Below are 23,058 nucleotides of genomic sequence, written 5' to 3'. Positions count from 1 at the left end.
ACATCACAAGGTGTAAATTCAGTATGACATGAAAAGCTTTTATACAAGGAGGAGAAATGAACCAGGAAAGGCAATCTAAAAGCAGATTAAACTGTAACTTTCTCTGCACCCAAGCAATAGGAGTTTTATTACTGGTGAAATACTTTTAATGGCTCATCCTTAAAGTGATGTAGATTTTATGACTGTAGCACTAAAATTGGTTTAAAAAAGGTTTTAGTAAGGATAATGCATGGTATTTTTAAAAAGACAAAATTATGCACAGTAACACATAGTGACAGCCAGTAAAACAACTCACTTGGGTGATTTGAGGTCCCTATGAATGATCTTGTGCAGGTGGAGGTAGTTCATGCCACTAGCGATCCCAGTTGACCAGTCCACTAGGAGTCTTGGGGTAACCTTGCGCCCAGCCCTGAGTACCTCATAAAGCTGCCCATGGGCACAGTACTCCATGATAAGACAGTAACATGGGGCCTGCGTACAAACACCCCTGTGGAGAGGTAATAGAAAAATTAATTTGGCATCAAAGTTGTAGAGAATAATTTAAATTAACAGTATTCTCTACATGTTCTTGAAAAGAAATATAATATTGTAAAAAAACAAAAATAACATCTTGTTCTTTAGCCTTGAATAAACACGTATATTTCTATGACAAGAAAAATGCCTGGCAACAAGTGTAGAGTAATTGTGCAGTGAATTGCTAATGCAGTACAGGGGATTATGCTACGCTAATATGACTAGCATGTACAACAAAAGCAAATCTTTATACCTCTTTTAAACCCATTAACCCGTCAATTTTATCTACATTTTGGTGCTTTGTTCTGGAACATCCCAGGAATTCTGAAAACCGGGTTACAGTATTATGTAAATTCTGACTTTACCTAGAAAGTTGGGGCTTGTCCCATTTTTCAATGACTTAGCAGGCACATGTAAGAGTTGTAAGGGGTGACAAGCAAGTGCCAACTTTCCAGATATTTCAGAAATTGTCCAAAATTTGCACAATACAAATCCACATGTTTAGGGGGTTTCCCAGGCACTCAAGGACAAAGTGGATTCTGGGGATAAAGGAAGTTGTTTAGGAGAATACTGTAAGATTAATAAAACATGTCTGACATAGACCATAGAAATAAAGCGCCTAGAGCAGAGACTATTTGATGAACCTTCTAACAGCATGAGCAGACTATAATCAGATATATACTGTACGTCTGCAGTCTCCTCTGTGTTGCTCATTTCAGTATAAAAATAACAATATAATTATTTTGTTACCTGATAAATTTCAAATCCCTGCCTAATGTAAAAAGATGTAATACTTCCTGTTGCTGTTTTTTCCACATTGCAAGGTGTGACGTCACTACCCTACTGGGTATAGCTTCCTAGGAAAAGAAAAGTACTCCAAATCTCACAAGAAGACACTTCAGTCCAAGAGGTTCTTCCCACAAAATTTGGGTTGTTCTGCATTCCTTAAGATCTTAGTGGAAAGAATCTGACATGGCCCTGGGCACTATGGGCAGAAGATGGAGGTAAGTATGTAACTTTTTATTATATTAAAGCAAGTTATACAAGAAGAGGATCCCAGACCTAATAAGTGGACATTGCAATTTACTGTAGGGTTTGTTCTTAGGAGAGATTTCAATTTCCAGCTCAAGTATTTGCGTTTGTAAGTAAAGGTAAAACACATAGCAACCAACCAAATTGCAGCTGTCACTCAACTGCTTAACAAATACAAATAATTTTCAGTGTTTTTAATTTACTTTTTTTAATCTAAAAACTTAAAATGTAATCATTTTAAGCAGCTATCAAGCAAAAAGCCTCTCTACTCTTTTTTATTGCAAATGAGGAGTTCTTACAGCTTACCTTGTAATCTGTTATTTATTTTTAACCTGTCATTTCCTAATGAATATAGAGCTGACATCTTTTGGATAAGCTAGTATTTCTTTAATCAGTATGATGGAAGAGATGATGGTGCAGCGTGCATCTGCATACAGCATCTACTGAACATTCCAAATTTGCCAGCCTACCTCACCTTAAATGAACTCACACTCAGCCGCTTGTTGTTTACTGTACCGACCAAAAAGCTCAGATACGCTATTCAAGCGGAGAAATGACTGAAGAAAATACACATTGTTGAAGGAACTGTACAAATGTAAGTGAAAATTAAAAAACAGTCAATATGTTTTATGCCAATATTATAAATTAAAAAAAAAAAAATTATAAAGGGCGGACATTTTTGAGGCATTGGCTTTAAATCCTTAATATTAAATGCTGAGTATATTTACAAAGTTTACCATACCCCAAGGGAAATCTTACCATTCTTAGATATGCAGATGGATAGAAAGTGAAAATTACAAACTGTGAATGGCGGATAGACTCGGCCTCGTGTACTTGGATACAAACTGACTGATATGCCTTGTTGAATTCTCAAGCCAAACAACATTGTTGTTAGAAGTATATAAAGCTAAATCGGTCTCCCTAAACTCCACCAACATTCAGGCAAATCACTGTCTAATAGTGATGGGTTTGGACCAGAGTAAGCAGTCATACAATGACCATACAGGTGTACCAATCTGTAAAATGAGTGTAGGTTCAGCCCAGTTTTACAGTGTGACAACTGTCAGATACAGTTTATTCACTTAATGATTTCAATCAGTAATGTGATCATGACACAAAAGGTTTGGGATGTGCCCCCCACTCTAATTTATATGATATATGCATTCACCATGATCATTTAGAGAAACTTTCGAATTATTCATAAAGTTTTACTTACAACAGCTGCCAGGAGCTGCTGCAGTTAATCAGAGTATGCAAATTAAAAAATGCATGTAAAATTTACATTTTGTCTCCATGAAAAACAGCACTGAAAAAATGCAGTTTGTGATAGGAGACTCTGCCTAGGCTTGCCTATTTTGTAAGCTAAAAACTGTATATCTGCAGTGAGATAACATAAGGTTTTGTGTCTCTGTTAGTCCCATAATATATGGAGTGAGATTTGGTAACGTACAGTGCTCATCAATGTTACCTGACAGCTTGGTGGAGAGGAAGCTGTGCCTGAGGATCTGACATGCACGCATCTTCCTGCTTCCATTTTATTCATTTTGTGGATCTATGTTTGTTCCACCACTCATACTGCTTTTGGATCACTATTTCAGCAGTCCTTAGATTACTAGTATTTAGGGGGAAAGACCTGTATGAAGTAGCAAAGCCCTTCACTTCTACTAAGAAGGCTGTCTCCAATGTAGAACAAGCATAGTAAATCAGTGAAAGGGAAGAGATCAAATCCAAAGACCCTACCATCACAGTCCATACTCTAGAATCAATTAGGCAGAATCCATTTACCATATTAGCATGTTTTTAGATTGGGAGGAAACACAGAAGGAAACCCATGCAAATGCAAAGATGGTGGAATATGATCTATCTATCTATCTATCTATCTATCTATCTATCTATCTATCTATCTATCTATCTCTGCAAATAATCTGTGCTATTTAACATGCCATCGTGTATCAGGGAAATCTATAATTGGTATAACATAATTCCCTTCCTATTTCTATTTTTCAACATTCTTGGAATACCTATGTATTTGTTAAACTATACTTGTATTTTATTGCGTATCCTTTAAAACTTCTTTATTAGTTCCCAAATGGCTAGCTTTCAGCTCATATGTTACTGAAAAATGCCAGGTGGTGCGCCCGGCTAAAAGGGGCAAGGGAGAACATTTGTTTGATAAACCAGAACAGGCCTTTATAACTGACTAGTAAATAAAGCAAAATTAGTTTGTGAACATACATTTGGCGATAGGCAATGCTTATGGTCTTTAGTTTTGTCCATGTCCAAGGAGATATAGAGGTCTCATAAAGCAACTCCACCCAAGTCATGGATAGGTTTTCAGCTTTTCTGCTTGTGCTACAGGAAACCCCAAACACCTTAAGCTACGTACACACGTCCAATGGTCTCGCCCGATAATCGGCTCAGTGACGATATCGGACGAGAATCTGGCGTGTGTACAGCGCCCGTCGTCCATCGTCCGAACGACCGTCCTGGAGGATCCACGGACAATGGACTACGAACGATCCTAATGCAAGGGAAGAGAGGAGAGTGCGCAGCAGGGTGCCGCTCCATCGCTCTCCCCCCTCCCCTCTGCATAAAGCAGAACGATGCTGTATGTACAGAGCTCGTTAATGCATTGTGCAGTCCTTAGTCGTTGGAAAAAATCGTGAAATATCCTTTCCAACAACTATAATTGCACGTGTGTATGTGGCTTTAGACAACAGCTCTGATTAATCAAATCCCAATCCCATTCTACCACTAATCAGGGTATATGAGATACCGATACCAGTAACATGTCAGTTTAGCTTAAAGGAAATGTATTACAAAAGTAGAACACCAACCACGACTTTTTTGTAGTTTTGGGTTAAGGTTAACAATCAGGATTTCTGTTAAGGTTTTTTTTTTGCCTTGTCCCCATAGGTTAGACTTTCCTTTTCATCTTGTTCCAGAGACATGACAGTTAAACTGTAAAAATCTCCTCCTAATAGACAGGCAAAATTCCATTTTATACCTAACAGAATAATAAATTACAGATGAATCATTCACAAGTTTTAAAAAAGAATATCAGTGATTCATGTAATCAGCATAAATCAAGGAACATACTTGAACGCAATGATGTTGGGATGCTTTAATTTTCTTAGGTGTTTAATGTCAGTTTCCTTTTGCTCTCTCACTTTCTTGATAGCGACTTCCTCTCCTCGAAATTTACCCAGGAAAACTGCTCCTTGTGCCCCGCTTCCCAGCCACTGTAGCTCCGAAATCTCCTCAAATGGGACCTCCCAAGTATCTGGAGGTGAGAAAAATGTGGATTAAGGAAAAATACAGCTTATATAAAAATCATAATTATAATATAAATATAACAGGGTTATTAACAACCATCATTACAAATACAACCAAAATGCAGCAGCTCTAGGCTTTTGCCTGGAAGATCTTTTGTCTGATGTGTACAATAATTATCAAATAGTTTTCTGGTGTATAGATAGAAAATAAACACTTACCAAAGTATATATAAAGCCTAACTTTCTCAAACAGACAAACCATACTCCACATAGGTATAAATATGTTTGCAAATAAATAAAAAATCTTTCCCTAAATACCTTTATTTGCAGTGATAATAAGCAGTTCCATGACTGCCTCAATGAAACATTCTCTGGTGGGGAATCTTCCAAGTCCATGAGTTTCAACAGCAGTAATTGATTCTCCACCAGTGAATGTTTTAGTGAATGTCAGAATAACTCTACCCTAGTTGGTTCAGACACTACTCTGGTAAGGTAGCATAGCTAGTTAAGGTAAATAAAAAAATGTTTAATTTATTTGAACTACAGATTGTCTCAGCTGATGTCTGGGTAATTGTTATCACCAAATTCTGACCCAATTTCTGCTGTCTTTTTCAATTGTAGCAGAATTTAGGCTTCCATTGTGTTTTCAAGTGAGGTGGCCTACATAAAACCCCTATGAATATGTTGGTGCTGTTTCAGCATGTCTGTCAATGTGTTTAGAGAGGTCTTCATTCAAACCTGATCTAAGAGAATATTTTACAAAGACACAAACCCCCTTACATTTGTTTCTATAATGCCTATAACTAAACTGCACCTTTCCCAATTCATTATTCAGTTATGGCTGTCATAAAGCCAGGTATCAGTTATATCTACTACATCGTAATCTTGGTCTATTATGAGCAATCACAGGTCATTAACTTTGGATGGAAGCTTTCCCCACTGCCACTTTTTATTTTCCCAGAGAACAAGTGGACCTAATCATCTCCTACATATAGCTAACCCTTCCCACTATATACCCACTAACCCCACCTAATGCCCACTGATCCTTTCTACAAGATCTTATCTTAAAGAAACTTGCTATCTTAAAAGAAACAGACCATTACTTTTATTTTTTTTTGCATAAATTTGTATATTTAATGCTATTCATCCTCTCTTGTGTAGACATTCTAAAGCCTTGAGACTGCTGCTATGTGCTGTCATAATGGATGTGATGTTTGCAACTCATGTCTTTTACCCAAGTGACACTGTCTAGTAATCTCCTTCCCTTCTTCTCTGGCTGCTGATTAAAATGTCATTCAAGAAGGTGATAGAAAGAGTGGATGAGTTAAGTCAGCACACTCCAAGAAGAGAAAGAGCTATGAAATGCAAGAATACAAGTATGGAGGGGGGCTGCGCAAAAAAACCGACTCTTCCTGAAGGAGTCAAATTTTCTAAAGGCACGCTACAAGAAGAGATGGTCAGTAAGCTGCAAAATAATTGAATTTCATGAAAAATACATGTACATTTTATGCAATTTGCACTGACTTGAAAGTGAGCCAATCAAATTCTGCAAGAATAGAGTTTGATTGGTTTAGTCTCAAGTCAGTGCAATTTGCCTGTGATTTACATTAAAGTTGAATTTTCAGTTTATCATTACCCATTTCTAAATGCAAGTCTATAAAATAAAAATGGAAAGGAAACCCCTATATTCAAAATGCTTTTACCTGCAATATTTAGGTTGGTACAGTTTTTTGAAGTTTGTGATGGGTTCTCTTCAATGTATCATTCAAAAATACTAAACATTCTTAAACCCAGCACAACTGCACCCTCCAAAGTGTTCTCAATTTTTGATAAGTTTAGATGACCTAACAGCTGGGGAATGGGGGGAGATGGGTAAACTATATTTGGTTTTGGGTTTACTTTAACTTTGTAATTTTTTTTAATATTAAAAACCCCTTACGTTTTATATACAAATTATATACTAGGTACTCCCATATTGCTGATTGTGCAAACAGAAAGGCCATGACAGTAACAGGTATTATCGGCTTTGTGTTCTCCTAGACCACGCTCCCACCTTTCCTCCCCAGCCTTGCCCTCCACATGACTATGTGACATGGACACAGGCTGACACACTGGCTCCTCACTCAATAGCACACAATGGGAATAATAATCCTATCCTGCTGCTGCAGACAATAGTCAGTGTAAGGGGAGGGGGTCAGCCATCTGCTCAGCATAATCCAGCAAGAAACACAAACTTAACTGAATTTCCCTGACAAATATGTGTGGTTCAATTGTGATGCCAAAGATCTTCTTCAGAAGGTATCTTATGTGCTTTGTTGCACACTCCAAGACTACATTGCTGTTTTACTTTTTGTCCATAAACACTTGAAATATATTAAAGTATCACAATACGGTCATTAGGTTAATAACATAGACAGGGACCCTTTTGCAATAAGATAAACGTATCTGCCTTCTTACAATCTTTTCTTCAATGTACAGCAATGAAGAAACACTGAACATGCACAGGTCTGTGTATGCTGCCAGGTATCTCTGCAAACCCCTGGCTGCTGGAAATGGGCAAACTCCCAAAGGTATGAGAGTTATATCATTTCAGCCAATCGGGATGGCCAAAAATCTGGAACATGGAAAATAACTTTGTGAAGATGTTGGTGCTCACAAGGACAGGTGAGTGTAATTAAAAAATTGATCAGGCTGGTAAGTTTATTTTATTTCAAAAGGGACATCACCTGTCTCATCCTGCTTAAAATGTGTTTCTAATTTAGGCTAACCACGGTTTTATTATGTCAAAACACTATTGTAAAAAATATACTGTGCTAGAATTCCTCCTGAAAAAAACAGCGCACTTTGGGTTATGAGTGTGTGCCTCATATCTGTATACTTGGTGTAGGTCTCAAATGTATTGCTGCCCTATTATTATTATAATTAAACAGTATTTATATGGCGCCAACATCATATTCAGCGCTGTACATTAAATAGGGGTTGCAAATGACAGACAGTGACCCAGGAGGAGGAGAGGACCCTGCTGAAAACTGCTAGTCACATAAAGATTTGGAGTAACCACTCGTGATGTTATTACCGTGCTCCTCATTGTTCTCTTTGCTGGTTGCATTGACAAAAGAAAGGAAAGTCATGCTTCTGCTAAGATGGTTGCCTCAACAGGTTGATACTGTGCGGAACAAAGAAAGCTGCTGATGTCCCTTTTATAGACACAACTTCCATAGTTTAGCCCCCCTAAACTGTTCAGGAATTATTTTTAATGTTGATTGAAGAGATCTATATAATGGGCCAATATGAATGTAAGTAATGGAACAGGCCAGGCTTTACCAGGCACAGTGTTGAAGCGGGCATCCTTTGGGGTCCTAAGACACCACCAGTGGTTCAGTGGTCATTTACCAGGATAAATGGACACTGCTACACAGTACTGATGCAGCATGTTCTGTACCTTTATAGAACTGATACGTTTGTTTTAAATTAAAGTTTAGTTCAACAATAAAAATAAGAACTTTTGGAAATACAACTTTGGGATTTTAACCTAAAGTGGAAACTATTGTTCTTGAAAAATGCAGGTTCGATATTGAAGAAGAGACAGGCGATGTTTCTTCTACAATAAAACATGCTTACCTGCCTGTTCTTCTTCTTTTAAAAAAATGTTGAGCTGCACAGCTCAGTGTATGACACTGGGAATCTGCTAGGTATGCTGGCAGCACCCAAAACAGAACAGGGACAGGTGAGTGTATTTTAAAATTAGGATCAAGCAGGTAATTTATTGCAGTGGCAGGTGAAAGGACCTGCCTTTATATGTCAATAAACTCTTGTTTCTGCTTATAGTTTATAATTATGTACATGATGTTTTCAGGATTTGCTCATTACATATGCAGTTTATGTTTCCTGTTTAGTTGAGCTGCACAATGCTTTTGCCTTAGGCTAGGTATAAATATTAATTTGTACCAGATAACTATAACAATAATAGTTCATGTAATAAAAATTTAAACATTAAAAATACACAACAGTTCCAGATAACAATATAATGTTTCCATATAGAGGAAGTCTGCATTGTGTTCTATATTCAAAATGTAATGAAAAATGGCCCATCATCAGGTTTCTTATTCTGGTGAATCTGGGCTTTGACTGTTATTGCACCTTGGCCAGTGCACCCCCCAGTGGGGTCAGAAGAAAGACCCTGCTGAAGGGGCGCACTGGCCAGAGCCGCTGACCATGTCCCTTGTATGAATCGCAGGCTCAAGTTGGTGGGTGGGTTGTGTTTCTGGATTTGATTTGACAGGTTGAGCCTGCAATGGGAGAGTGGGTGCGTTCTGGCATCATGACATCATTCTGGGGGAAGTTTCCTCCCCTTGGAGTGACATATGGCTCCCCACGCAGGCGCTGTCCGGAGCCTGTAAATTTAGTGGTCCGTGAGCTGCAAAATGTTGGCGACCACTGCTGTATACAGTAAGCTTCTCATAGCAGCAAGTTCGAGTCCATCTGATTTTTGTCTGGAGAACATCCAGCATTATTAAGCCCTTTCCTCTACAGTCTGACTGTCCTTTGCCCACCATTTTGTTTATTACATTTTAGTTTTTGTCCATCATGGAAGCTCAGCATCACATGTGGACACTACCTAAGGCAGTGTGAATGTAAATGCACTCTGTCTGGGAATGTCCACTTCTACAGAATGATATAACTTCTCCTAGGCCCCCCCTTCCCCATTGCTTGTATTAGGAGGGCAAAGGAGAGGAGTACAGAGTACAGTAGAGAGTATGGGGAGAGCAATTATGGGCAGTCAAATCAAGCATGTACAGTATATACAGATACTCTTACATGTCTATGGATATCTCTATATCTATATTGTCTATCAAGCCAATGGAAAAAGGTGGGGATGAATGATGCAGGCACTTTTGGTCTCTGGTTATCTCTGGGGAAACAACAGCAATGACCGATCTGATCACTTCCTCCTAGGAAGCCTTTGACATTGGGTACCTTCAAAACATCAGATCTTCTAATCTGTCTGTGTTAAGTTTAATTGTGCAACTGTTATCCTACATCTAAAGTTGTGTTACAGTTTCTGGTTAAAAATTTATTTATTTCAGTTTAGGAACTGTTCAAATCCGTCCACTTTCTGTAAGTCTCAATGGCTGATTTTTATCACAGTAGATTTTTGTCAAGGAGGATAAAGTGAAATATTGAATGACATGAGAAGTAGAATCTACAAGTCTATATATGTAATACATTAACGTAAATTTTTGGTACAGCCAATAAACATATCAAAAAGTAGTAAGATTATTAATACTAAAACTGGAGTGGTTCCTGTGTAATGAGAATAGACAACTTTCTCATTCTACAAATTTGTAGCTACATTTATGTATCAAGAAAGCTAAGCCTAACAAGGAGGATAAGATGTAGAAATGTGATGTATGTAAGTGGCCAGATTGTAAGCTATATGATCTTTATATAGTATCTTTCTACCTTACTTTTTTCTTCATTACATTCAAATTACATTCAGGAACCACAGCTATATAGTGGTAACTCTTGAAAAACATACAATCTTCTAGCAAAAATTAAGGAAATAAAACTTTTGCTGCTATTGTAACGTAAATCACTGTACACTTTGAACTTAAATGTGATGAAAAAAGATTAAAAAAATGCTGCCTACAAGTTATTAATATTTAAGGAAAAAGCATTAGAATTTCTGGATAGCAGTGGATAACACTGTATGTCAACAGATTACCTACCTTGCTGTTGCAATTTATAATCTGTAGAATAAGCTTTGCCAATCATATTCCATACAGGTCGGAGGCAGCCAAAAAGTCCTTCTAGAAAGCCACCATTGCCACTTCCTGAGCGGCTGAAATGTATCTTGATGTCTTCGGTGCCACTATTACTGCCTCCGTCTCCTGAGTGGCTGGTACCCTGAGGTGCAGTATTCTCTGCTTCATCTTGGTCCCTCAACTGTAGAACACTGTTTTCAAACTGATCTCTTGAGTCCTCACTGATGGATGTTAGGACAGCTGCAGTTACTGGGCTACTGGCATTTTCTAGGTTGTCACACTTTTCCTGGTTCTCTGGAGGCTGAAGGTGACTTGTTGTGGCTGATTCACCAAACCCCACCATGTAATCTTTATCCTCCCGTATGGTGTCAACGATGAGATTAGGGGAAGATGACCAACTCAAAGGCTTGTGTGGACTGGCCATGTTACCATCGATGTGCATGGGGCAGCCACTCCCAAGACACCGTTTCCCCAGGTGGTTTCTTCAGCTCCGCTTTGTACTGGAATGTACATCAAATGGATCTAAAAACAGAAGAAGAAAAAAATAGATAACTATTTAATAATCTAGTAAATATAGGCACAACTTAAAAAGTGCTGATGCATATATGAATTTAATTTTTTACAATACAGTCCTATTGACTGCTCCCATGGCAGCTCATTCACAAGGTGGTTTGATTGTGTGTGTACATGATTCAAAACCCTCAAATATCTAAATCTCAGCTTGAACCTGGTCTTACACATCTTCAGACCAACTAAATTTACCAACATAGATGATGTTTGGGGGCCTACTTCATTCATTTAAATTATATTCAATCAGATAGACAATTCTTTACACATATGTTGGTGTTTCAAAACAAATCTGAACTTTAATCTGTGTGTGCCTTTCACTCAACACCCACTCGACACCCAACTATAATGAAAATATTACTTAGTGGTAGTTAATTAATAATATTTGTGTATGTGGTGTAATCTAGTGGCTGCACTAGTTTTCTATTTTCAGACTAGGTACATTTACTAAAAGTACAGAAAAATGCTTGTTGATCATGTTGCAAATCATGTGTCCCTGCAACATTATCAGCTTTCTGGGCTATCTTCTGTAAACTGCAAAGCAACACTCCTCTATGTACCATAGATGAAGAGCGGGTGAGGTCCAAACAGAAAGATAAGCCTATACTGACAAATCTTTTTCCATAAATACAGAGCAATGAGTGAGCATTTTAACCCTAGAAAAGAAAGTGTGTTATTTACAGGAAAATGGAAACTAATGCAGCCACCACATGTATGAACTAGTAGGTTGCATATTCCAATTTTAAAGTGTAGATACCATTAAGCACTGTTGCCCAGCAAATGTGGTTCTTATGTTTAATATGATGCATGTTCATCCAATTACAATTAACTGGAAAGTATTAAAGTCTACTTTAAAGCTACACGCACATGCTAGACTATTGCTGCTTGATATGAGCGACCATGACCATCTTGGGTATAAATCTAGCATGTGAACAGCTGTCCCCCCTGTGCTGTTCATCAATTCATCCTGGTGGATCAATGAACAACCAAGCGGGGATGTCTGCTGTACTTTGCTATGGAAAGAAGTGCAGCGGGGTGCCACTGGCTTGTCCTTTTCCCCTCCCATCTCCATAGAATAGAACAGCGCAGTGTGCACAGCATTGGTTCATTTTCATGTCACTAGAAACCATCATGAAAGGTCATTTCAAACAAAAAAAAAACAACATGCATACAGGGCTTTAGACCGTTCTAATGTAGCTTAATTTCTTTCTAAATCTGACCTGAAACAAGCATAGAAATAAGACATTCCTAAACTCATTTTTAGAATTTACTTTGTCCGAGTTGCAACCAAGTACACTAAATAGAAAAGTATTATTGTCCATTCCAAGACCAATCTTTACCTATCAACATGTAGTTAAGCATCAACACATGACTAAAAAATAATTCTATGAAAACTGGAACAAATTAAAACAGCAATGTTTAAAAAAATCAATGGGTTTAAAAAACTAAAGGCATTTTAATTGTTCACTTAGCAAACTAACTTATCAATCTGCAATGAATAACGAACCTTTTTTAGAAAATGTGGTGAAAGTTCATTTGGCAAATAATACACAATCTTGTGAAAGAAAGTGAATTATATCTTGCAGTGAACAGCATAAACTCCTTTAGAAAATCACCCCTATGGGTCTGACTGGTAGGTATGGGGATCCTCCTCATCTTTATATGTATGCTTTAAATACAGGGTTACTAAAGAATACTTTAAAATGTACCTAAAAAATATATGCGACCATGCAGCTGTGTTGTACGTAATAGTGAAAAGCTCTTGAAGTTCTATGCAACCCTTTAACGTTGGAGATCTCCTTGGAATGGGTTAAATTACAGAATAATTTAAATCCATTTTATTAAAAATAAAAGGTTAAAGTACATATATATGAATAGAATACAGTTTAGATGAGTAAATTTAGCTGATAACACTATAGGTGGAGCCAATTTCAGAGTATGGGCTCCGTGCAGCGCTCTCTTTGAATTACCCAGAATGCACTGTAAAGGAGTTAACAGAGCGTGACTATATCAGAGCACAACCTCTGGTGACAGCTGCCTACCAAGGCCTGTCCTTAGGAGGAATAAACCCATTCAACTCGAAGTTCATTAGAGATGTTCTGCGGGTTTAGGAGTCTGTGAAGACAACCCTGCTTAATGACATACCCCGGAGTCCATCTACAGCACTGTCTGCGTTTTGACATTTTCAGGCTCTTAGCAGCGTCTGTAATCGTTTTTCAAATGAAGATTCGGAAATGCATTTTTTGAATACAAATGCCAAGTGCCCAGCAACAAATGTATGATACTATAGCAGAGTAAATTAGGTAATGAGCTAGAATTTCTTAAATTGAAAATGAATTCTGAACTATTTTTTTGGAGACCCAACAAGCTTTTTTTCTAGCAAGTCAAAAAAGAATTGTGCAAAGGAACTAAACCATAACAGTAAATACAAATTCGAATTTAGCAGATCTGACTTTACCTGAAAACTGAATATTATGTTTTGCTCTTTGTATTGCTTTAGTGAAAAAGCCGGTATATGGTTATGTCGCGTTGGCATTTACTATGTGAGCAGGTGCTCAGTGATTGTGTAAATATCTGTACACTTGAACATTGTGCGAGGCAGCCAAATCAAACAGCATGTGACAGGGACCGTGCAGTGTGAAAAACCTGGGATTTCTATCACATGAGGGGAGGTACAACACGTTTCATCATATCTTAGTGATGTGTACTGAGAAAACATCTCCTGATGAACACACTGCTATAGTGTACAACAAAGCAGGATTATATTATACATTTACAATAATTTTACACTAACCGGTCATTACAATTTATTTAAAGGAGATTTATAGTAAAAATTGTAGTAAACCTTTTCTCTATGTAACTGTTGTAAACTATGGCTATACGTCGTGGCAGCTGTATTTGTGCATTCCATATACAATTTTTACAGAAACTGCCCACGCCGGGTAAAGTGACAGTCTCCATTCACTCCCCTCACTTATACTCACCTTCCCCATACTCTGCCTGCTCTAATGTTCATCTTTTAGAATTAGAAATCAAAGTAGGTGCGAGTGGCATGTGCATCAGATGATGGTGGAGCTTACATGGAGTTGATGATGCAATCCTCCTCTTCATAAAGCAATATTTAGGCTTAAGGATTTGGATACTTAGGCCTGAGTAATGCATTCATGTAGGGGGTCACATACTAACCGTAGCTTGAAACACCAAGATTTTTACAAGAGCTGTTTTGATGCAATGGAGTGGTGGGGCAGCAGGGCAAAGGTGACTTTAGTCAGGTGAAACTTTAAATAGGAAGAGTGACATAATCTCTTTAATATTGCTATAACAAAATACCAGTTGTTAGGTGGTGTCATAGTAATTTTGGAGCAATAATATCACCTTCATTGCCGTATAACAGTGCTTGAGTCTAGTGACTGACCTCAGAACACAAGTATTGCATTATGGGAGGAGGACATGTGCCCTGTCTGCTTCTGCCTCCCAAAGGGTTGCAGCCTGCCCATCCAGATGTAGCATGGATACCCAAATGTTGTGGTTTAATTGATTCTGAACTGGTGACCTAATGGTATGCAAGGGCTCCTTGGGGTGCCAAAGCATCCTCTGTACCTTAAAGATATTAATAAATCTCCTTTCCTTATAGCCACTTCTTAAATTTGAGCTATGTGATAAAAAAATCCGTCAGACATCCATGATGAGATGGATCAAGTGATCCATCTCATCATGGATGTCTGACAGATTTCTGAAACTCAACCTGGATAAAACCGAACTCATCATCTCCCCCCCCCCCCCCTTCATTTCAAATCCCCCCTAACATATTCCTAACTGTTAACAACACTGTTATTCATCCCTCCCCCCTCAGGCACGCTGTCTTGGCGTCACGTTCGATTTACCCCCCCCCCATATTCAGAACATTTCCAGGTCCTGTCACTTTCACCTGCACAACATCTCCAAACTCTGCCCCTAACTGTCCCCAGAGATCACCCAACTCCTTGTACATGCTCTTATCATCTCACATCTGGACTACTGTAACCTCCTCCTCTCTGGTATTCCACTAACCTGACTCTCTCCTCTACAATCTATCATGAATGCTGCAGCCAGACTCATCCATCCTTCCCACCGCTCCTCTTCTGCTGCCACAATTTGTAGTTTTCTTCATTGCCTTCCATTTCTCCTTAGAATCAAATTCAAGCTCCTGTGCCTAGCCTTCAAATCCCTCCACAGTTCTTGTCCCACTTACCTTTCTGACCTAGTAGAAAAATACTCCCCTAGCCGCTCTCTTTGCTCTTCCAATGACCTATTACTGACTTCCTCACTCATAACCTCATCACCTGCATGGCTCCAAGACTTTTCTAGAGCTGCCCCGACTCTCTGGAATGGTCCTTGTCCTATTCGGCTTGCTCCTACTTTCTGCTCATTTAAAAGAGCGCTCAAAACTTCAAACTTGCCTACCCATGTTCCTCTGTCTTTTAAAACCCTCACTACTTCCCATCACTACATATCTTGCCCCCTGTTGTGTGTTACCTCACCTGCCTCCTAGATTGTAAGCTCTTTGGGGCAGGGTCCTCTCCTCCTCCTGTGTCACTGTCCGTATTTGTCTGTCATTTTCAACCCCTATTATATATAAAGTATGTCACGTTTCTTCTATATAGTTGCTTTGTATCTACCTTCCATAATGAGTGCAGCATAGCGTAATTATAGTGCCTCTGCCACATTTAAATAGGTATCATTTAGGTTCACACAAGTCTCAGATCTGTCTATTTTTGTACGTTATTATTTATTCATGTAAAATATGTTGGCCCATTTACATCTTTGTCAACTATGACAACTATTAGTTTCTAATAAAATAAGTACTCCCCAACTTTTATAAAAAAATCAAGTTTTTTTTTAGTCACAGTTGTCGTGATGCTGCTGGATCATTTTTGGCACACACTACTATTTACCCTTCCTGTGTATAGACCATGCCTTGATCCAGATGATAAATTATGAGGTGTCTTGAAGTGCACACAAACACAGCATATCACCAGGGCAGCAGGTAAACACAAGAACAAAAGGTTGAAAGAGGCTTTCTTCAGGAGAGCTGCCATATGCCTTACAGTTTCTCCTGATCTCTGAACCATACCTGTATTTTAGGTACAAGATTACTGTCCTTCAGATCTGGAGCATAAAACCACTGTTTAAAAGGACAAATTACAAACTTGTCCAAATAAAGAGTATTTTGAATAGATTCATAAAAGTAGTAGGTGAACAGGATACCAGGCATTTTCCAATCTTTGGCAAACTAAATTTTCCAGGGACCTACCAGCTAAAAAAGGACCCCAGACTTGAATTACATATGGCCTTCCAAATTTTCCAAGCAATGTCATGCTAAACTGGTGCTATTTTGTACTCAATCATTCACAATACTTCACAATACTTTGCAAAGAGTCCAGCATATAATTCACCACCGAAAAAAAAAAACTTTTTTTCCTTTCGAACAACCTTTGTTGCTTTGTATTGTAAATGTTAAGATGATGGCATATACATGTATTAAGATATAGATACCTCGTATGGATGAAAATTTGCTATGAAAAGTAATCTTTGAATGGAGGATTCAAGTTAGACATTTCACCTACAAGTGACTAAATATTGCTTGATTTTTAATGGAGTGCTGGTATTGTTTGGCCCATTTCATAAAATACATCCAATGGTGTGGAAGCAATCAGCACCTGCTATCATTAGATTTTCATGTATATGATATAAGCCAAGTTTTTGTATCTTCAGAAGAGTTCCTTTAATAAAGATATAATGTGACTGGTGACCAGTATATATGGTAGTGGGTTTCTAACCTAAGGAACCAAAATGGACAGAAACAGTCCTGTATCAGATACGCACAGCTTATTTTCAGTCCAGGAACTCCATATAATGCCATCTGCCACTGGTTTACCTCTGTCTATTCAATCCTATGCATTTACCCATGTGAACTGGTCTGCCAGTGTTCTAAATGGTGCTAATTCACACACTGCATATGCAATGTATTGACATACATCGGGTGAAATGTTCCAATGCACACTATAACCAATTTGAAGAGAAATATCAATGCATCATTGATTGGGGCATCAAGTGTCAAAAATAAACCTCATCACTTGATTTGGAACCAAAGGAAGCAGAAACAAGGTTACATATAGCTACAATACTTTAACACAGTTGTTTACTTGTATGATTACACACTCTTTTTGTTGTTTTAACACGGAGAATAGGTTTAAATGGTAACTTTAAGTTTTATTTGGAAACATAATGAAACAAATCTTATAGGAGACATACAGTGGAAGTGGAGAAAGGAGTAAAGCTAGACGTACAAATCAACTCTCGGAAGATGAGAAGATAAGAACAGGCAGTGTGATTGTCAAATACCTCTGTAAAAATGTTGATGTACTGGTTGTATACTTTATTTTAAAAGAATCTGATGAAGTCATGATACACAGGGTTCAACCAAAAATCTCATATTAGCAGAGTTACCAAACTCAGGCTTTATACTGACCCTGTTCTTATATTCTGCACTATAACCTGCCAGTAACTACTATGCAACTGCACATGCATATTTGAACAAAAATGTCAACTTCTGTATTTAAAGTTAAAGTGTACTCTATGTAAAATTTCACTAAACCAACATTCCCCCTGACCAGCTGAACTACACCCCCCCATACAGGTTCAAGTGAAAGTTCAGGCCCCAGGAGCGTCTAGCTTAAATTACACATATTACCAATATAGGATCACAGTTGTTACCTGTTCAGGTATTTGAGATATACAATCTGATCCCATTGATGTACTGTGTCCCATTCAGCAAGCAGCTCCTGGGGTCTGTGTTTTCACTGGTAATTAAATTATGCCGCTTCTTGGGCAGTGGATCACAAAAAGTGGTTTCTGTAAATGTAAAAGTCTATGCCTTGGAGTAGCAAGGTAAAATACAGCTGAGGGGGAGTGCTGGGAATGCCAGACTTGGCCAATGTGGAGCTAAATGAGTGGCCCACTGCTGACACTCCATCTTCATTGAAATAGCACCGTATACTAAACATCCCGGCATTATTTGCGTCTATAAAACAGTCCAATGCGAGGCCACGCATAAGCAGGGAGCCCGCTGGTTTATAGACCAGAGTGATGCCAGGAATTGTAGTAGCTGCACTATTTCAATGCAGAGGCGGGCCAGCTGCAGTTTATATTTGGGATTCCTTTGGGGGCCAAAAAAAAGGACAGTGGGGGCCAGATTCGACACCCCTGCTTATAGAGCTTTAAATTTTTTTACTTTTGATCCTCTACTTTTTTTTTGTATAACTAATGGAGCTTTAGGCTTCTTTTCAAATATTCTCCATGAATACCTTTGCCATTCTGATATAAATGCTGGCTTACAGAGCTCAGTAGCTTAAGCAGATTTATATACAAACAAGAAAATCAGAGCAGTGGCTTGATCCCCTATACCTCTCTCCATAACATTTATGTTAAGTGCTCAGTGAGAGACAGAATGGCCTACAAAGGAGCTCCTGATGTGCTGTCTCTTTCAAAAGTGTCAACCTAGAGGGGTAGTTTGTATCATAAATATTCTTTTAAAAGATTTTTACGTACAATAAAAATGTCAATTTAAAAATGCATGAACTTTAATTCTGAATAAAGTTGGGAATAAACCCTCTGTCAATTATTATTGCTGTCTAAATATCTTTACAGGAAATAAGTACCCATTTGTTTGTCCTGGTGATCATCAGAGCAATAGCTTGCATTAAAACAGCACATTTTACTGGAGTTTCAGTGAATACAGAACTGCATTAATTTTTACCTTTCATATCTGTCTGGAGTTCAGCTTTAAGTGGTTTACAAATTATAGTCCAAATATTTTACTACTACAATCCCTGAGATATATAGGAGCTGGTAGAAGATTCATGCTTTGGTGGGCTGAGACTTAAATTTGTGCAGCATTTAATTTTTTTATCATTGAATGCTCACAAGGACAGACTTTGTAATTTATACACAGCATGTATATTCTGTATATTTATTAATGTGGTAAACCCCGGAGTTCACCTTACAGTGCTTCACAGAGAAGCATTCTGAAAGTGTGCTATGAGCCCATAAGCATTGGTAATCCGTAGAAGAGCCAGACTAAGCGGATTTGGTTTAGCCAGTGCCGGGAAGAAGGGATTTCCAGACCCACGTTCCCCTCGCTCTATTACTCTCCAGAGTAAATCTGACAAGCGGAAATGTGTGATTCAGGAAAATAAAAATATAGAAAAACAGTAAGGAAAAAGGATTACTAAAAAGAAGCACAAAACTATCAGACTAAGGAATAAATCCAGTAAACTATGGAAAAGGTGAACGGCTGATACACCCTAGGTTATGCACATTGGCAAACATTTATCAGTGATATTTACCACCAGAGATTTTTTCTAGGAAAACTGTTAAGGTGACAGAATGCCTTATTTTGCCTAATCTAATATTTATGTTTTACTCATAACAGGGCGTACTGACACAAACTGGCTTTGGTAATGTGGGCTCCACACTTCTGTGCAAAACTTCTCTTGATTAACATATTGATGATATGGAGCTAGTTCTAGCCAGCTCTGTTAGTTCTTGAAAGAAAAAGTAAGTACTAAGTACTAAAAGTACAGAATATACCTGGCTATAATCATGTACTATTGATTGTTGATGGGGGAACCCCAGAAATACCTTTCAGGTTTTCAGGGAACTCCTGCAATAATAACCAGATTTACAGCTCACAGTATATTAGCCTGGCGGTCAGTGGGAATAATGCCTCTTTAATTTCTGGTCAGTGGGAATAATGCCCTCCTTACATATAGCCAAAAAAGTCATTAGTGTAACTTAAAATTGTCTAGGAGGCACAAATTGTTCATTGTTTAACATCCCTGGCGGTCTGATTATATCAGTATTTAAAAAATGTCAAAGCGGTACACCTGACATTAAAAAATACTTTTTTTAAACTTCATAGCAGGTCCCACCCCCAGCACACCACCGCCGCATGCCTGCCCAACATCTGCATTCCCTGGCCTTGCATACTTGATGTTCACACGCCAAGGACGCAAGGTCAGGGGATGCAGATGCCAGGCATCGCCATGGGACACAGATGCCAAGTAGGCATCGCAGGAGGACGCCCTGGGTTCATGGGGACCAGGTAAGCCCTCTACAATTCTACTCCAAGTATGGCTCGGGGTCACCGCTTTTGGTAATGAAAATTAACTCTGAGCCACACTCTGGAATACTGCCAGGGAGGTTAAGGAAACCCAGGGTGCCCCAGGAACTTTGATTGAGAGACATTAATCCAGGGAATATTCAGTTGCCTTAAACTGGCTATACACTTTACCATATGATTATACAATTTTCTTTAGAATCCATTTAAGATTTATCAAAACTACAAACCATGAAAAAAACCCTTGGGCAGGTTCAGACCTCTGCCAAGAGCAAGCATCCCCAAACAGTTCCCAGCAGCTGGCACCTTGCCAGTCACATGGCCACTCACATCACAGCACTGGTTCTTGACAGTGGCCAAAAGTGAGTGGCACTGAACCGCTCACTTCCACCTTCATTCATTCTCGATTTGGCTTTCCCTTTGTTTCATACTGGCCTGCACAGGCAAAGAAGAGCTTTACTTTAACCAAACACCTTGCTAATTTATTTACCTGAATGCCATACATACTTTATCAGATACCTGAGCTGTCAGCACATAATCCCCCACTGACTAAAGCGGTAGGCAGGCAAGTTATTTTACCCTAATTTTACATAAGTAAAAGAGAATCCAAAGAAAAAAAGAAGAAGGTATATATTCCTCATTACTGTGACAGAGCTGAATTTTACACTTGGTTCATGATTCTCCAACCAGATTTTTAAAGGAATGCCATGTGAACATTTCTTTCTTAAGTTCTTCTAGTCAATCTCATCTTTGGTTTTTAAATAATAAAATGACAAAAAAATCGAAAGCTGCAGTAAATAATGGAAATGCACATTTTTACTTAAATCGTTTGAAATACAAAGTGAAGGGGTGAAAAGGCAACTCAATAGGCATAAAATGGCAGCTACTTTGCAGCTGTGTACATATGTGCAAAGACACCACACCACAGAGGGCAAAAGATAAGCTTCACGTCTTTTATTCATTCCAAACATAACACATAAACAAAAAGACAAAATAAATTAGAATACATCTAATTCCTGTCTCTGAATAGTCTCTTGGCCTTATTATACCATACAGCATCTTCCCAAAGCAGTGTGTTTCTATTCAATGGCTTATAGGTCATACAGTCATATGGGATAAAGAGATATGCAGGAAGAAAGGATTGAGGGAGTGTGGTGCAGCTGGACCGGATCTCTAAAATCAATAGGGCTTCATTTCCTTCTGTCCTCGTAAAGGTCTCTGGGGATTCTGGTATCTGAGCAGCTGCCCTCGTACAGCCAAATCATGCAAGGGTTTTCACGTGTACACGTAGGTGGTACTTGCTTAGGCTGACTGACCCTAAATAATGCTTTGGTAATCACTTTTTATATTCAGAATTGTATTGATATGCAGATGGATTTTCACATATAATGGATAATCACCCTTTGTGTATGTATGAATATCGGAAAAGTAATCTCAGTCTGTCAAATATAAATATATAGCCTTATATATATTCTACCATACATTTACCCCCTGTTTAAAGCCTTATAGTAGCCATAATTAAATATACTTATTGAAAAAAAATCTTCATAAAAAATATACACACATATAAACCCACACAGCAAAAGACCCCCCTTTTCCATTACAGCCACCAGTGCTGTGGCAAGGGCTCATGGTAACAGTTTTTTGATAGCTTCAGACAGGTTTTGTAAGTCTATGGTAAAGAAAATGGTAAAGAAATACTTGAACCAGGTTGGAGGGAAGATACCTGCCGGTCAAATGCACCCATCAGTGAATGATCCCAAAAGCATCTCAAACTGAAGTCAAACTAACGCCACTGACATAATCCAAAAGACCCTCAAAGAAAATTTTAGCACTGATACTGTTATGTCATGCATGCTACTGGTCGTAGCATGCATGGTCACTGTGGCTATTAAATAGTTTCAAGTTGAATATTGATCCTTGTTAGAAGTTTTTGTTCAATATACAGGGAAGTTACGTGTAGGTTATATCACAGATCTGTGTTTTTGCTGCATATTCTACACTAGAACATAATGTTGAAGGATGCACTGACGTGCTGGTAAATCAATATATATATTTAGAGCTGGATCTGCAGTTTACATCAGCAAGCTTTTTCATGCAGTTTATAATAAAAGCCTGCAGTATAGCTAATGAGCCATTATCATGTTTCAGTTTTACAAAGCAAAGAGCATACTGAAGACACACAACAACAGACAGGAGTCATAGACAACAGACAGCTATTGTCTGAAAGTCATGAATTTTGGCAGTATCAGATGACAATCATGCTGTCTGAGGGCAGAGCAGAAAAAAGATTCAGGGTCCTATATTGTAGAATATTGTCTGATGAATATGAAACGTTTAGCCAATTATCTATCTCCCCATCTATTAAGTGATATCCGTCATCATTACCGTCATCACATAAAGATAATATGAGAATAAGAACATGCACGTGTATTTAAATGTCAATGGAAAGAAGATCTTTAGGTAATCAGATAGCAGTCGGATATCTGCCAGGCACCCAATGCCTACAGTTAAATTTAGAGATGATAACAATACTACAGACTGAAGATAGGGATAGCAAATTTTATCTGGGTCACTTAGCCATAAAAAAGAGTAAGCATGTATTCCCCAACCTAAACCTTTCAATGGGCACCAGGTAGAACAGCTTCCTCTTGCCCTTTTGGCATGGAAACACTTCTTGTCTTGCTGCCACCATAATATGTGCCTGAGTACATTAGGGGAAAGACAGCAGCAAAAGTGACACAAG

At 38.4% G+C, this 23,058-nt stretch overlaps 1 protein-coding gene across 3 annotated transcripts in view; it reads right to left on the bottom strand.

The window, feature by feature from the left end:
* Positions 1-23,058, bottom strand: part of MAP3K13 (mitogen-activated protein kinase kinase kinase 13) — a 78,215-nt gene that overhangs the window by 21,419 nt on the left and 33,738 nt on the right. For all 3 annotated transcript variants that reach the window (XM_072418642.1, XM_072418643.1, XM_072418641.1), the window contains 3 exons: positions 10,550-11,107; positions 4,645-4,828; positions 296-487 (listed from right to left, as the gene is read on the bottom strand). In XM_072418642.1, coding sequence (XP_072274743.1) covers positions 296-487; positions 4,645-4,828; positions 10,550-11,027 — 854 coding nt within the window. In that variant the 5' untranslated portion in view covers positions 11,028-11,107. The remainder of the gene's footprint in view (positions 1-295; positions 488-4,644; positions 4,829-10,549; positions 11,108-23,058) is intronic.

Source organism: Pyxicephalus adspersus, chromosome 7 (genome assembly GCF_032062135.1).
Source record: "Pyxicephalus adspersus chromosome 7, UCB_Pads_2.0, whole genome shotgun sequence".
Taxonomy (NCBI): Eukaryota; Metazoa; Chordata; class Amphibia; order Anura; family Pyxicephalidae; genus Pyxicephalus; species Pyxicephalus adspersus.
Note: the sequence above shows the minus strand (reverse complement) of the source record. Positions and strands in the feature narration are given on the sequence as shown.